General features: G+C 41.9%; 1 protein-coding gene across 3 annotated transcripts in view; it reads left to right on the forward strand.

Moving 5' to 3' along the window:
• Positions 1-11766, forward strand: part of NRDE2 (NRDE-2, necessary for RNA interference, domain containing) — a 59761-nt gene extending 47995 nt beyond the window's left edge. For 2 of the 3 annotated variants that reach the window (XM_006122346.4, XM_006122347.4), the window contains exons 12-14: positions 2957-3095; positions 6805-6876; positions 9661-11766. In XM_006122346.4, the coding sequence (XP_006122408.2) occupies positions 2957-3095; positions 6805-6876; positions 9661-9786 (337 nt within the window). In that variant the 3' untranslated portion in view covers positions 9787-11766. Of the gene's footprint in view, positions 1-2956; positions 3096-6804; positions 6877-9660 lie in introns of those variants that run through there. The other variant, XR_332023.4, reaches the window with a different exon arrangement.
• The last annotated feature ends 4572 nt before the right edge of the window (positions 11767-16338 follow it).

Below are 16338 nucleotides of genomic sequence, written 5' to 3' on the forward strand. Positions count from 1 at the left end.
TGGGTATTTGTTCAAGATCTCAGTGAATCAGTGGCAGAATCATGAATGGAATGTAAATATCCTGAGATTTGTCCCATATTCTTTCTGCTAGATCACATTGCCTTCAAACGTTTCTCAAACCACACTAGTGACAATCTTGTTCTTGAGCTGTCAGTCTTATAGTCATAAATTGTAACATTTTATGATAAAATGTAAAGGCAGCATGTTGCTATTTAAAACTTGCTGTTTATTGTAGTCTGGACACTGTATTTTGACAGTCACTGGAAGTCTATTTACATTTTCAGATGACTAATTATCGTAAATACCAGATTCATCTTTGTTCAATGGTGGACATTTGAGAATAGCCTATGCCTTTTTTTCCTTCAGATATTAAAAGATGGAAGCAAGTGTCAGATCTTTGATAGTATGCGAAGAATTGCCTAGTAGACTAGATGAAATGGTTTAATTAACAAAAAGCTCACAATGCTCATTTTTCATCATCTACGTGATTAAGTGCATTAATCTCTATCACTGCCTCTTAGATGGAAATGAAGGAGACCTAATCCTGTAATGGAGAAGAAATCAAAATATTATGAGCTTTCAAAAATGTGCTATACATGTTTGCCTTTTGTGATGCTATTTTTCCCTGCAACATTTTATTCTTTCCTGGAAGAAGCCAAATACCTTTTTGTAGATGGCATTATCCATTTCTATAAATTCCAATTGACTATAACAAGAGAAAGTGACAACTGGTGAATTAATTATGCACAAAATATGTTGAATGCCTCACTAATAAGGGATAAAGAGGTATTCAGTAAATTCAATTTCTGCTCTTTTTTTTTTTAGCCTCTACAAACTTTATTTTCTCTTTCAGGTGTATTTTAAATAAAGATGTATTTTGGGAAATTTCTAGAGAATAAAGAAGGAGCTTGCACAATCGAAGACAATTCACTTTTTAAAATAGGTTATAGTTTATGTGCTAACTGCACCACCCACCCCAGCCTTGTTGAATGCAAACCTATGCTTCATTTTTCAATTTGGCCTTTTAATTCACTCCCAGACTCCATTGTGGGAGCTTGACCCTACAGTCAGAGGTGAAATTAAGGCAGCACAACCTGGTATACTGCTCTGATAAGATCCAGCTAGGGCACTCCACTGCTGGAGCAGAGGCAGCTGCACTCCCAGCCAGTCTGCTGGGGCTCTCCTGTAGTCTGCCACACTAAGTAGCCAGGCAGGTACAAGGGGCTGGCTGAGGGTGTCTCCCCCAACCTTCTCTGGGACTGCCCCAGCCCTGATCACTATCAGTGTGCCTTTTAGGGAGGATGGGAAGGGGGGGGGCTAAAGGCCTCCCATTCCTGCAGACGCTGCATGTTGCTTGCTGTTCCTCTTCCATCACTGTGAGCAAGCGATAGGAAAGTACACGGCATGGGAAGGATGCTGAGGAATGAGTGACCTACACTGTGTGCTTTCCTCTCCCTTCCTGAGAGAGACAGAAAGGAAAGAGCAAGCAACAAGCGGAGTCAGTAGAAATCAAGGGGAAAGGGGAATGAAGCCACTCCACCCTCCCTAAAGAGTGCCCTTGCTTCCCCTCATACTGCCTCCCACTTCCCTGATTCCTGAATTCCCCACACCAACCATTTGCCCGAAACCCCTCTTCACAAACCCCAGCCAGTTTCTTCACCGCCCTCAGTCTACTGCCCTAAGCTGCTCCTCACATCGCCAACTGGCTTCTGCAACTCCTACATCCCCACCCACCTGCTCTGAGCCCCCTGCACTCCATCCCACACTTAAATTTCTTATAGGTACTGTCATAATGCATCCCCCTTGCCCTGAGTCCCCCTGGGGGACAATACAACAGCATCTGTAAGAAATATGTTACTTTCACCCCTGCCTACAGATAATTGAGGCTAACTACAATGTTGCTTCTTAAATGATATTTGAAATAAATGATGTTTTTGTGCTGTTTTCAGCATTGTGTTAATTACAACTATTTTTCCCATGAATATTCATAACTATTGTTATTCATTCTTCAGTATGTTTCTCAGTGCAGAACAGAATGTGTAGAACATAGACAATTTAAACGTTGCATAATCTTCAGAGCATATGTTAATTTTTAAGTGTTACCATTTTTGTTGCTAAAAGACAGTCTGTATGCTAGAATAAAATAAAATGTCTGAAGAATAACAATATGTCATGCTGGGTGAAGACTAGAATTTATAGTTGCCCTTAAATTACATTGAATTAGGATATTATAACCTAGGGTATGTCTACACTACCACCCTAGTTCGAACTAGGGTGGTAATGTAGGCAACCGGAGTTGCAAATGAAGCCCGGGATTTGAATTTCCCGGGCTTCATTTGCATAAAGCCGGGCGCCGCCATTTTTAAATGTCCGCTAGTGCGGACTCTGTGCCGCGCGGCTACACGCGGCACGGACTAGGTAGTTTGGACTAGGTTTCCTAGTCCGAACTACCGTTACTCCACGAGGAAGCCTAGTCCGAACTACCTAGTCCGTGCCGCGTGTAGCCGCGCGGCACAGAGTCCGCACTAGCGGACATTTAAAAATGGCGGCGCCCGGCTTTATGCAAATGAAGCCCGGGAAATTCAAATCCCGGGCTTCATTTGCAACTCCGGTTGCCTACATTACCACCCTAGTTCGAACTAGGGTGGTAGTGCAGACATACCCCTAGATATTATGATTCTTCTGAACTTTGAGTTGAGAGATATTTACTATGCTATGCCAGACAATACCTGATTTTTAAAATGAATTTTATATATTAAAAACTATCAGCTGGACCAGCATATTTTCCAAATCAGTTTCATCTGATAGAAGTTAATGTTGACAGAGAAAGTAGAATGAAGTTCCTAATATATGTGTGCAATTTTCTGTGGAATGGAAAAAGTAAAATTTCTTTTGCCTTTTCTGTAAGGACATAATCGTTTACCTCATTTATATCTTGTTTGCTTTTCTGTTTCAGAGTAGATGTTGGAGAAATATATTCAACAATTCCTGAAACTGGATTAACGAATCGGATCAAAGCTTTATTTGAACATGCAATTCAGAGTGAAAATGGTGCCCATTGTCCGTTGCTGTGGAGAATGTATTTGAATTTTCTGGTGAGATTAGAACAATGATTGGGCTTAATTTTATTATATTTACCATGTTTGGAATTTTTGACTTAACACTGGGCACAGTATGGTAAGGCTAGGTTAAAAAATGCTTACATTTATCATCTTGAAGTTTGGTGCACATGTTGATCGTATCAGTTCCTACAGCAGGGACTATTTGAAGAAATGCAGTTCAGGTTCTCTTATCTTTTTTTTTTCTCTCTGAGGTCCCCCCAATATACTATTAAAAAAATCCCTGGCCCAACTGTGTCAAATCTGTTCCTCTGCATATATAAGATGGATCCTGTTGCACAGTGGTCACCAACCAATAGCTCAGGATCTACTGGTAGATCCTGGAGCCTCTGACAGGTGATCCTGACTGGTTTGGCTGGCAGGCTATCAAGTGCAGGCACTTCAGTTGTCCCTCCCACCACTTTCATTGCTTACCTGCCCTCTGCCTTGGAGCTGTCCCTCAGGAGCTTCTGCTTGCTCTGCCGGGGGGAAGGGGGGGGGGGGGGAAGGATGGCAAAGGATGGGGTACTGATGTTAGGGTGTCCCCTTCCCACCACCCTTTTATCCCATCTACACAGTGTGAACAGGGGCCAGACCTCAGAGAAGGTGCAGGGAAGGAGGTGGGGCAAGAGTATTTGGGTCTGAGGTAGATCCTGGATTGACTTAAATTCAGAAAGTGACCTTGTGCTTTAAAAGATTGGAAGACCACTGCTATAGCAAATGAGGCAGTTGCTCAGTTTTTATGTGCAGAAAAAACATTTTCTGCAACTTCAGTGTTCTTCAACGTCAGCCCCAGGCAGTGGAACTTTGGGCTTTAGCTCCAGGTGGCGGAGCTTGGGGCTCTGGCCCCAATGTGGCCTTTGGTCTTGGTAGACCCCTGAAACCTGTTTGCTTTCACTGAGTTGAGAATCGCTGATATAAATTATGATGGGTTGGTGAAGAGTTGTGATATCTTTGTAGCAAATAAGAGCAACACAGTATTTTACCATTAGCTTATGGCATTGATCATAATGCGGTAGTAATTTTTCAGATGTTCAGGAATAGACTTTCCCTTTTATGAGGAGCTTGTAGTATAAAAATAGACAGGTAGACAGAAGTTAAGGAACAGGGAAGAACAAACGGAAATTATAGAAGTCAAGTCAATTTATTATAGATGGCTGAGCTGATAAGAATCTTTAATGTCTTAAAGATTAAGCTATAGGTGCTTTACTAACTATGCAATAATTATTGTTATGTCTCTAGGAGAGTTTACATTTTTATTGGTAAAGTCAAAATGGAAATGTCTGCTGAAGTGGCCATAGTGGGCCGGTCACTTCTTTATAAAAAGTTTCATCCTCTTTTTTATTTTGAAAGTGATCTGATTGTTGAGCCCTTCTCATATAATTTCTCTAAATGTTGCATTGCCTAACTTTTTGGATCAAGCTTTTCAGAAAAGGAAGATAAAAGGGGACTTCTTTATTTTATGCTTAACCCACAGTTTTCCACAGTATTCAGTGAGGCCTAAGCCTTAGTAAAAGCTGGCACCTTGTCACATCCCCAATGACTAAACAAGAGTTGGATCATGTATGTCTGAATAAGATGCTACCTATGATGAAATGTGATCCTTACATTTTCATGTGTGGAAGATTTATTGGTGTCAGATGAAAATAACACTCAATAATTCTTCCTATCATTGATGGCCACCAAAAGCTTCTTGAAGGGTAAAACCAATGATTTAGTAATGTTCAGCTCTGTGGACATTATCACTTAATACTAAATGTTATGTCTGTCCATTATCACCAGAAAGTTCTGTAGAGCTTGCCAGATCTTGTGATATGTTTAGGCAATCCCATTTATCCTTTAAGAAAGGATTAGAGGCAGAATGATCTTGAGTGGTTTGCAGAACAACACAAGTTGTAAATGTTAGTGTGTTGAGTTATGACAACTAAATTAAGTATCAGAGGGGTAACCATGTTAGTCTATATCTACGAAAACAATAAGGAGTCCTGTGGCACGTTAAAGCCTATCAGATTTATATGGGCATAATAAATTCTCATGAGTTAAAACCTCTTCATCAGCTTATGCCCAAATAAAGGCTAAGAGATTTAAGGTGCTATAGCAACACACTTATTTTAACAAAGAGTTGTATCTAGCATTTGTAAATCTCACCACATGGTATAACAGTTGAGTGACTCAAAAGAACCCAGTTGGTATCTACAAATAATATTTCGTCTATGTGAAGTAGAAATCCTACATTTCAGCATGAAACTTGTTGACCATAATAGCATAATTAATGTAGTGAGATCAAGTGAAAATGATAAATCATTTACAGTTGAAGAATCTGATGCTAGTTGAAGACCACAAGAAACGTTGTCATTTGTTGGTGTAGGAAGGCATTGTTTAGATCTAGGTTTGCCATCGCATTCCTTTTATTTTCAAACGTGGCCAATTCAAAAATTATTCCCTTCACAAGAAATTATTAAAATCTTTACATACACATGATTGAATGAGACTAGCCAACCAATGCATTCAGAATTGTAGCCATTTATTCTTTTGTTTTAAATCTCTGTGCTGATGATGTGTTCTGTACTTACCTCATCGCATATCCAAGCTGGCATTTCTAGGAGGAGGATTTAAATTTCTTTAGCTAGATGCCATCACAGATTCTGATGAGCATTCCCTTCTTGGCCATTCACCAGGTTGCAGTGAGGGAATTCAGCTGCTAGATCGTGTGTGTTTTAAGCCTTCATAGTTTGAACAGAACCCAGGCATAGTGAACCGGGGATAGTCTTACAGCCTCTCAGCATGCTCTCTGGGTATAGATCTTCTGTCATCCCCATTGAGATCACACAGCCCACTGTTGGAACCAGTGCTTAGCTCCTAATCATCCCTTGTAGTTTGAAAATACCCTCTCCCAGAATGTCACTCAAAAGTGTGAGCCTTCTAGTTTACCTCTTCGGGGGACCTTATGGTATGTGTAACAGTTAAATTTTCAGATGCTGCAGAGAATTCTAAAGTACTCTTTATTAAAGCACAAAAAATACAGAGTATTTGGGGGGAAAAAAAACCAGCCTGGGCACAATTCTTCTCACTTTAGTTCGCCTTTCCTTTGGGAGTTCTTGGGGATCATCTTTGTTTGGATAGGCAGGGCTTTCCCTAGCTCATGAGGTTCCTGTAGCAGCTTCTGATATCTTGTGTTGGGGGTGGTTGTTGTAATTGTATTTACATAGACATTCGAATGAAGCAAATTATTATAAGTGTTAACCATTTAATAACTGAGGGAAGGGCACTCTTCATGTCCAGGAGGAAACCAGGCAGGCTTTCCCAGTGGATACAACCTGCAAGTACATTGTACATCATCTTGGCTGCAGTGACAGTGGAAGAAGTCATGAAGGTTCCGCATATAATCACTAGCAGGGCATCTTATCATTATAACTGAAGCAATTGAGCTTTGCCCAAGATGACATGGAGAGTCAAAAATTTGGGGCTGGACTGTTGGGTTTGTTATGAGAGAGGCACTGGCTGTTTTTCAAGCTTGTTCTTCCCACTTAGTATGCTGCCTGGAAATGATATTGAGGTTCCTTAAAGGAATTGTGCAAATTGGGTGTCTTGAACTAAGTGACCACTGTAAACAGGGATAAACCCAGATTCTATAAGGTGACTTGTCAACTGATGTCAGAAGGAACACAATTTATTTGAAACATTGATTTTTTTTTTCTTCTCATAGTTTTCTCTCGGAAATAAAGAAAGGAGCAAAGGACTATTTTACAAAGCTCTTCAGAACTGTCCCTGGGCAAAGGTAAATGTGTGTGTTGTGTTTTTATTTATGTATTTATTTATTTAACTTTGTCATCAAGAAATGAAGATTTTTGGAAAAGTTTAGCATGTCATAATACATATCTGGAAAAAGAATGAAAAGTGAGCGAACATTTATGTCAAAAGCTACCAAAGTTTGATTATAAGAGAGAGAGGAATTTGCAGGGAAAACAAATAACACATAAATATAGTGGCTGATTAACTTAACTTGTAAACAGTTTTGTTTATCCTGTAAGTCTAAGCAGTGGTTAGTTCTAGGAAATCATGTGACCATATCACCTGGTACTGAATTCCATTTTAACCTTCCTATTTTTCCATGGAACGGGGGAGGGGTGATGAAAAACAAACGGTTCCTGCCCTAGGGAAAGGTCTGTTTAAGCAGTGGAAGCTATCAGCTCTCTGGGTACGTCTAAACTACATCCTTCTTTCGAAAGTGGGATGTAAATTAGACATATCAAAATTGCAAATGAAGATGGGATTTGAATTTCCCACGCTTCATTTGCATAATTGCGTCACGGCGTTCTTTCGAAAAATGCTATTTTGAAAGTGAAACCCCGGTCTAGACGTGGTTCTTTTGAAAAGAAAAGCCTTTTTCGAAAGATCCTGTAAACCTCATTTTTGATGAGGACAGGAGCTTTCAAAAAAGGCTTTTCTTTTTGAAAGAACCGTGTCGAGACCACGGTTTCACTTTCGAAATAGTGTTTTTGAAAAAACATCGTGACATGATTAGGCAAATGAAGCATGGGAAATTCAAATCCCGGCTTCATTTGCAATTTTGATATGTCTAATTTACATCCATCCATCTTTCGAAAGAGGGATGTAGTCTAGACATAGCCTCTGTCTTTCGCTGACCTGGTCTACTCCAAAAAGCTTCAAAGGCCTGTAGACCGTTTATTTTCTATCAGGCCCAGTGTAAATAATTATCTGGGGTGGGAAGGGAACAACCAGTTTGCATATCTCTTTCATTGATAAAGAGGGTGAAAGTCCTCATGAGCTTTTCCTGTGTAAAACTTTTACTAGGGATGCTAAAAGTTGTTTAATAAGGTAATTGTGTAGCCACTATAATCTTAGTAGTTACTCGGTTACAAACACTGTGGGCTCTGCAGCATAACGCTTAAGTAATCTTCAGGCTGCAGAACCCGCAGCAAAGCCTCCCCAGGAGCAAGGCTGCTTCACTACTGCATCAAAGCTGCCTCCCCAGGATCGGGGCAGAGTTTAACCAATAACATTAACCAATAAACATTAGCTTATTGGTTAATTGGTTAAAATCAAACATCCCTAATTTTTAAAACAGAGAGGTTGTTTTATTTGAGGGGTTTTGGTCCATTTTGGGGGTTGGTTTCCTGAGTGTCGTGCTATAGAATTGCATCCTCCAGAGCTGAAGTGGTCATATCTGCATTGCTCTACAGGGAGGTGGTTACCCCAACTCTGTGCCTTGTCTGGCTAGATAACAGGATCTGGTCCAATAGGACAGGGTACTTAGAAGCCCTAGAGAGCAAGAAGGCAGATGTGAGTAGCATGATCATATGAGGGAACAATCCCAATGGGATTTATGGGATTGTAACATTGATGAGTGATTTTTATTAGGTACAAAAAGTTGGATTTAAGTGAAAACAGTCCGATCAGAATAAGTTACTAAATGAAAATGAACAGAAAACACATAGCTAATTCTAAGCCACTAAGAAACTTGTTATATGCAAATTCTTACCCCAAACAGCTGTTCTTATTTCAGGTATATAAGCTTCAAATCAGAGTGGATCTTTTACTCTGACTTGGATCTACTACAGCCTTCTTCAAAGTTCTTTTGTATCATCTTAGGATGTGCCAGATAGTATTCAAGCCAGCTTAAGACAAAAGCTGATTGGTTCCCATTGTTTAAATAGACTTTCCTACAGGGCGGGAATCCTTTGTTTTGCATCTCCCATTCCCATTTATATTGCCGGGTCCAAGATGTGTTCTAGTACCAGGTGGCATGATCACATGTCTTTCTAGGACCAGCCACTGTCTGGGCTTACAGGACAAACAATCACAGGTTATTGAGTTGATCAGTGAGTCATTAAGCTTCTGGGGCACCAGTAATGGCCTTCTTTGGCACGTTTAGAACAATAAACAAATCCACACTTCATATTTCTAACTTCTCATACAAAAATGATACATGCATAAAAATAGGATATACAGATCCAGTAGATTGTAATTATAAAATTGGTATGTTATGTGACTTGTTTTGCATAAAGCATCTTTAAGTTGCATATTTATATTCATAAATCAATTTTCACACAACATGGAGAGGCCCATCGCAGTGGCCAGCGCAGTTTTCAGTTTTGTAAGTTGAGGAATTATATTGTATAAAGCATGGAAATGATAATACCCCTTCTTATGACCCAGGAGAAATGGTGTTTTGAGTACCGTGTTTGATTCTGAGCACTTCAGTAGCAGAGATATGTAGAAGACAAATTAGAAGGAATTCAGAGAATTTGCAGAAAATAAATTGGTAGCACTTAATGACTCCCATTGAAATTAAAAGGAGCTTCACATACTTGAGCACCTTTCAAGCCCTACATTTGGTTGCTGACTCAGAAAACTGTAGTTTGAGATAGAAGAGACTAAGTTATTTATAGTACAGGATTGCAACCCCCATCTTGATTCTTTCTTATGTGTATGCTGAAATGTCAGTTGCATTTGCTAGTTGTATATAATCTAGTCCCTCTTTCTTTAACAGAATGGTGGAATAGTAAACATTTGTTTGTTTTTTAAACTGTATTCATAGGTGCTGTATATGGATGCAATAGAATATTTTCCAGATCAGCTGCAAGAGATCCTAGATCTAATGACTGAAAAAGAATTGAGAATAAGAGTACCTATAGAAGAACTGGAACTGCTACTGGAAGATTAAAAGAAGATGGTGCAAGAACAAAAACCAAAACAATACACAAAGATAAGATAAGGGGGGAAGAAAGAAAGTTGATATTCAAAAGACCAACTATAATGGTCTGTCTTCAACAATTATCTTTTATTAGAACTTCAATGGACCATGCACGTATTTTTCTTACTAAGAATAATTTGTTAAAAACGTAGCTATTAATATTCCACACAGCTAGCTGTAAATGTGTAAATTTGTTCCACATCTTGTAGTGGGGTGCTTTTATACATGTAAATACATCTATTTTTCTGGAAAATACAGCAGAATCCACAAAATTATACCTACCAATAATTAATTTGCCATTGAGCCACACCTGCAACTCGTATGCTCCTATTTAATACAGCCATTCCCTTTAATTCAGTGGAATGTCAAGGAAGCACAGGAAGTACACCTCTGTCAAATGTATGCTTTACAATCTTCTGTTGTCAACAGGCTAAATATGTCCTGCTTGGTGTGGATGTGTATCTAAATATCCACATATTTCAGTTCTAGTGTCTTGCTGTCTATACAAAACAAGAAGATTAGTAAAACTCTTGAGGAAAATATCCAGTCAGACAATTAGCTCAATTGATAAACTATTGTTAAAAGTCAAAACCTTTTTTGGCAAGATATAGGGTTGACTTTGCATATGTATATGATGTGACAATTCTAATGTAAATATTTATAAAAATACTTATTTTAATTTAGTTGGTTCTTGAATTTTTTATTTTTTTTTAAATGTTAATTTTGGTGAGGAAAATGTTTACACCTTTATTCTAATATCTCTTTTCTAGCAGCAAATTTTTTTTGTTTTAAATATGCAAACTATTATAATTAACTTCCCTTTTCCTCAGCATACATTGGGGAATTGTCATGAGACAAATTCCTACCTACTATCTCTAGGTATCATGAGGTATTCTGAGATGCTCTTTCCTAATGTGGTTTCTCGGGTTATTAGCTTATTTATAGCAGTGTTTTACAGGCTACTCACTACTGCTATAAAATAGAATATGGCTCCTGTCCAGTCCAGTGCTCATCAGCTGATGAGATCTGTTAGAATTTCAACACAGGCTCTTAAGACCATTTTAGATTGCATTGTAACTCATTTATCCATCTTTGTGAACTTATTTTGAAAATAGAGGATGTGCTAATGTTTAACCATGTTCTTAAATTTTATAAAAATTCTGTGGCAGCTTTTACTGAAGATCCTACATTGCATTACTAAGTACATTTAGCCACATATTGTTGCTCTGGTTAACTGTAAGTCTGACCACATTTTGTTTCAAAAATAATGAATTCATTGATCTTTTTCTTAAAAAAAAAATCCATTACTTCTAAAACCCCAGTTTCATGTAAATATGAGAGATCTATTTATTAGTTCCCATAATAGAAGAACTAGAGGACACCAAATGAAATTAATGGGTAGCAGGTTTAAAACTAATAAAGAAAGCTCTTCTTCACACAGCGTGTAGTCAACCTGTGGAACTCCTTGCCAGAGGAGGCTGTGAAGGCTAGGACTATAACAGAGTTTAAAGAGAAGCTAGATAATTTCATGGAGGTTAGGTCCATAAAAGGCTATTAGTTGGGGATAGAATTGGTGTCCCATGCCTCTGTTTGTCAGAGGCTGGAGAGGGATTGCAGGAGACAAATCGCTTGATCGTTGTCTTCGGTCTACCCTCTCTGGGGCACCTGGTGCTGGCTACTGTCGGCAGACAGGATACTGGGCTAGATGGACATTTGATCTGACCGTATGGCTGTTCTTATGTTCTTATGGCGGGAATACTCAAATAGAGTTGATCACTTATTACTGGATGGTGGATGAAGAAAGAGAGGTCAGACTTTAATTTCTGTTTCTTTGGTTGTTTTCTGTTTAATTTTCTGTTTACTTTCTACATGCATCTGACGAAGTGGGTCTTAGCCCACGAAAGCTTATGCTCCAACACTTCGGTTAGTCTGAATCTGCAAAAGCGGCGAGGAGTCCTGTGGCACCTTATAGACTAACACGGCTACCCCTCTGATACTTGTTTCTTTGGTGTGATATATCAGTGGTTCTCAAACTTTTTTTGTTCACGATTCAGTTGAAGAAATGGTATATGCCTGTGACTCACAGTAATGAACTTTTGACTAGAGTGCAGGCTCCAGGATGGGGCCGTGGAGGATGAAGACTTTGGGATGCAGGAGGGGATTCTAGGTTTGGCAGAGGAGTTCAGTATGTGGGAGGGGACTGGGCTGGTGCGTGGGGGTGGGGCTGAGGATGGGGTATTTTGGTTGCAGAAGGAATTTCTGGGCTTGGGCGGGTTGCTCAGGGCTGAGACAGGATTGTTGGGGCACAGGCTTACATCCAGCAGCTCCTGGTCAGTGATCAATGGGATGGTAAGGTAGGCTTCTTGCTGTTGTACCTTGGTATCATACTTCAGTACCGTTAGTGGTCTGAACTGTCAGTATCAGTGTCATCTGGTCAGTTTTGTCCTGGCGTGCTCCTGACAGGGCCTCTACTCTGGTGGTGGTGATAAACTTTTGGCTGTGTGCGTAACAATTGGTGCTCCCTTTATCTAAAGTGTTGGACCCCGTGCACTTGGGTCAACACAGAAGATCTCTGAGAGGCAAGATTTGAAATCAATCAAGCAGGTTTATTGTCAAATGCAAAGCTCTAACAGTTGGTAACAGAGATCCTACAGTGTTACTCCACTGTGCATTATGGCCCACGTTGACAAGGTTCCAACTCTAGGCAGGCCTATTGCCGTATAACAGATATTAACAGCGGTCAATCAGAGTACTCCTTTTTAAAGCCACTGTGTATTCTGTAAGTTTAGACGATGACACCTGCTGTTCAGGCGCCTAGTGCGGGACCCCCCCCCCCAGGTTAGCCGGAGAGCACCCTTTGCGGTGTCCTTTTATAGACGGGTACAAACAACTTACATCACTTCTTTACATACCAGGTTGCTACCCTCTGTTGCCTAGTTACCACCCCTCATCTTATGCAAGGGAGGCTTACCTTCTATTCGTCATCCTGTCAGTTCCGATCTGGTCCTGAACCTAGGTTGGTATGTGCACAACTCCTAGGGAGTCCTTGTACCAGGACATTCCTTAAGATGTTCTGTTACTCCCTTTTGGCTTACAGTCTCTACTTGGAGTATCCCTGTGCCTTCTCATGCCTGTGTTACTGAACCAAAGTCTTGCTCACTAGATTTCAGGCCTGTTGCTGTTTTCATGTTACAGGCCTCTATTCAGCCTGCTGACTCCCATGTTACTGACCCTAAACTTACTACACTTGCCTGTCCTGGTACAGTGGACCATCAGCAGACATGGAGCAGTGGTAAAAGTTGTCCTGACAGGAGAGGGACCCCAGCTGGGAAAAGCAGGAGCATGGTGAGGAAACTTTTGTCCCACGTCCATGGCTAAAGAATGAGAGCAGCAGTAATGGCAGCAGGCTGGACTCCCTCATGCAGGTACTGACCCCATCCCTGTAGGGAAGGAATTTGGCAGGGAGTGGGTGGCCTGGGCAGGCAGCCTTCTTTCTTTACAGCCTCACAGCTGTTGCACCTGGTTCCTCTTTGGTTTCTCTCTTTTCTGGAATAGAGGTGCCAGGTGCAGGCAGCAGGTTAGATTCTTGTGCATTCTTCTTTGAGTGCTTGCTCATTTCCATTCCAGTTAGGTGTGCATGCACTGTGTGCATTGATTCTGGAGCTTTTTGTCTTAGCGTATCCCTCAGGCCACCCAGGGAGCCACTTGGAATGGTGCCAGTATATCAGTGCATATATACCCCTACTGGCCCTTCCACTCCCTCAGTGCCTTCTTACCACCCCTAACAAGTAGCTGGAGTGCTTGACAACACAGTAAGTCTTTCCCTTAGCTTGTAAATACAGTTTGAGTCATTCTAGTTTAGTTAAGTAGTGGGAGTAGTTTGAAGTTGACTGTCATTAGGGGAGTTTCCCCTTTTTCTCTCTCCACTCCTGGGGAGGGGATGCCTGAACTGTGTGGTTTTATATTGTGTGTGAATTGCTGTAAGCCCATGCCCTGTGGGGATCTGCGTGACTCCTGTCCAAAGTGCTTAGGAGAGGGCCATCACTCCGTCAGCTGTCAGATCTGCAAGAGCTTCAAACTGAGAACAAAGCGGGAACATGATTCCCTCCTGAAGCTCATATTAATGGAATCTTCTCTTCAGCCAGTGGCACCAGAGGCAGCACCAGGCATGCACAGCACATGGGTCTCTGTGAGAGAGCCTTCCTTGGCACTGAGGCATATGGCACTGGCAAAGCCTTTCACATCAAGGCAAAGGTCGCAGTCTCCAGCACTGAGCGGAAAAAGACATAGGAGAAGGTCCCCTACGAAGCATGTCATAAAAGTGCACCATGGAGATGGGCATGCGACCACGACCACATGCCAAGAAGCTTCCGTGCCACACTAGCACTGGGTGAGCCTGACGCACAGAAAAAGTCCAGCACCGGATGGAGAGATCGAAGAGGACTGGCAGCCATTGACTCCAGAGACGTTTGATGTGGCCCACAAGCTCATAGAGCTCACATCCTCATCAGTTACTGTGACCAGTCCTTGTGATGAACACCTGGCACCTCCCTCAGCACCAGAACCAGCTCAAGCACCAGGCAGTGCACCAGTGGGTGGCGGCACCAACACAAGCACCGATCCCAGTGCCTATTCCGGCACTGATACCAGTGGTGACTCTGGCACAACAGCCTCCCGTACCGACGTTTGCACTGGTGCTGCAACCATGACTGGTACCAATCCAGGTGGGGATCCAGGCACTGACCCCTTCTTCGGCACCATCCCTTACGGTACCACGGGTCCTGGTGGTGTCGGTGGCACCGGTGTCAACCACCTCTATGGCACTGCCCTACTCCTCAGTGTCCCCCGTGCAGGCCCATACCAACAACTGATGGCACCACTGGCGCCCTGATAGCAACAACAGCACCAACCCATAGAGGGAAGCTGGCAGACATAGGTTGTCTCATCATTCTCCAGCACCATCATTGGCACCACCATGGTTGGCATTGGACTATTCATCGGAGTCAGTTGTAGACTCTGTTCGTTTCAGTGTCTCCTCTTACAGATCCAGGTTGCAGCACTTGTTCCTGATCCCAGCACTGGTATTTTGGCTGCCTCAATGGCAAACGCAACTCTTTATTTTTGTAGTAGAAAGGATGGGGTCTCCCTGTGTCAGCCCTCATGAGTGCTTGCCCTCATGGATCACCACCTATGTCAGGGCTGTTAAGACTTTGCAGGACGAACAGCATCTCCGCTTACGGCCCACTCCATGATGGTGCAGGCCTCATCGACAGCAAGATGTGCAGGGTAGCTTTGTAGTCCTCCATTAATGCTTTTACAACCCATTAAGCCATTGCCCAGCAGGCCAGGAATGATGCAGCTGTTGGTAAGGCTTTGTTGCAATCCATTGCAGTTAGGTTCCAACTCCATCTCCTGTGGTAATTCTAGGGAGTCACCTAACTGGACATGAGCAAGCACTCGAAGTAGAAAAAACGGTTACTTATCTTGTAACTGTTGTTCTCCGAGATGTGTTGCTCATGTCCCACCTATCTCCCAAATCCCACCTGTTTCCCCTTTGTCAGAAGACTCCAGCAAGAATGAACTGAGAGGGTGGAGGGCCAGCCCAGGTATATATGCACTGAAAAAATGGTGCCACACCAGGCGGCTCCCTGGCTGGCCTGACGGATACTGCTAAGAGAAAAAGCTCTGGAATCTGTGAACGCAGCACGCACACACCTAACTGGAATGGACATGAGCAACACATTTCTAAGAACAAGTTATGAAGTAAGTAACCTTTCTTTGTTTTGGGGTTGTTTTTTGTTGTTGTTTGTTTTTCTTAACCAGGCTATGATACAGCTCTCTGATAGGGTTGCCAGATGGTTGAAACAAAAATACCGAATACCCGCCCCTCCCCCCCAAAAAAACAGGAAAAAAAATCTGTTGGGGGGGGGAGTGAGTGGGGACAAAAGTTGTCGAGGAAAAATCTGAATTTCAAATGTGTTAAGCTCTAGTCAGTGCCCCATCCTGTCACCTGCCCATCATGTCTATGTACCTTCAACATTCCCCATTTCTATCTTCTGTCTTCCTGTACCTATGGTGACCCTTTTATTGGTGTTCTGTGGCACCTGCCTATTCACCTAACAGGTACCACAAATGGAACTAATGGTAGAAAAAATAAGATCCTCTTGACAACTGCTTCTCTGTTCTGATTCTTTAATTGCTTAATGATGCAGTGGATACCTTTCTATATCTCAGCAGCCTTTGAACCAGTTGGTAACATTCTATGCAGAGGTTGCTAGTGTGTATGATCCATGACATGGCAGGGGCACCACCATCTTGGAATACTGTGGCACACAGTGGGTTGGGTATAAGAGGTGGATTACTAGAGCTAGAAAGGTTTGCTATAGCAAAAGCACAGGGCCTTAAATGACTTCATAGATCTAATGCTGTGGTTCTCAACTGGTGATCCATTGTAATTTTTTTTCGGTGGTCCACAGTAACATTGTCCAAAGTCACACGGCGTGGGCAGGCACCAAAAATCTG

The sequence above is a fragment of the Pelodiscus sinensis genome, chromosome 4 (assembly GCF_049634645.1).
Source record: "Pelodiscus sinensis isolate JC-2024 chromosome 4, ASM4963464v1, whole genome shotgun sequence".
NCBI classification, from domain to species: Eukaryota; Metazoa; Chordata; order Testudines; family Trionychidae; genus Pelodiscus; species Pelodiscus sinensis.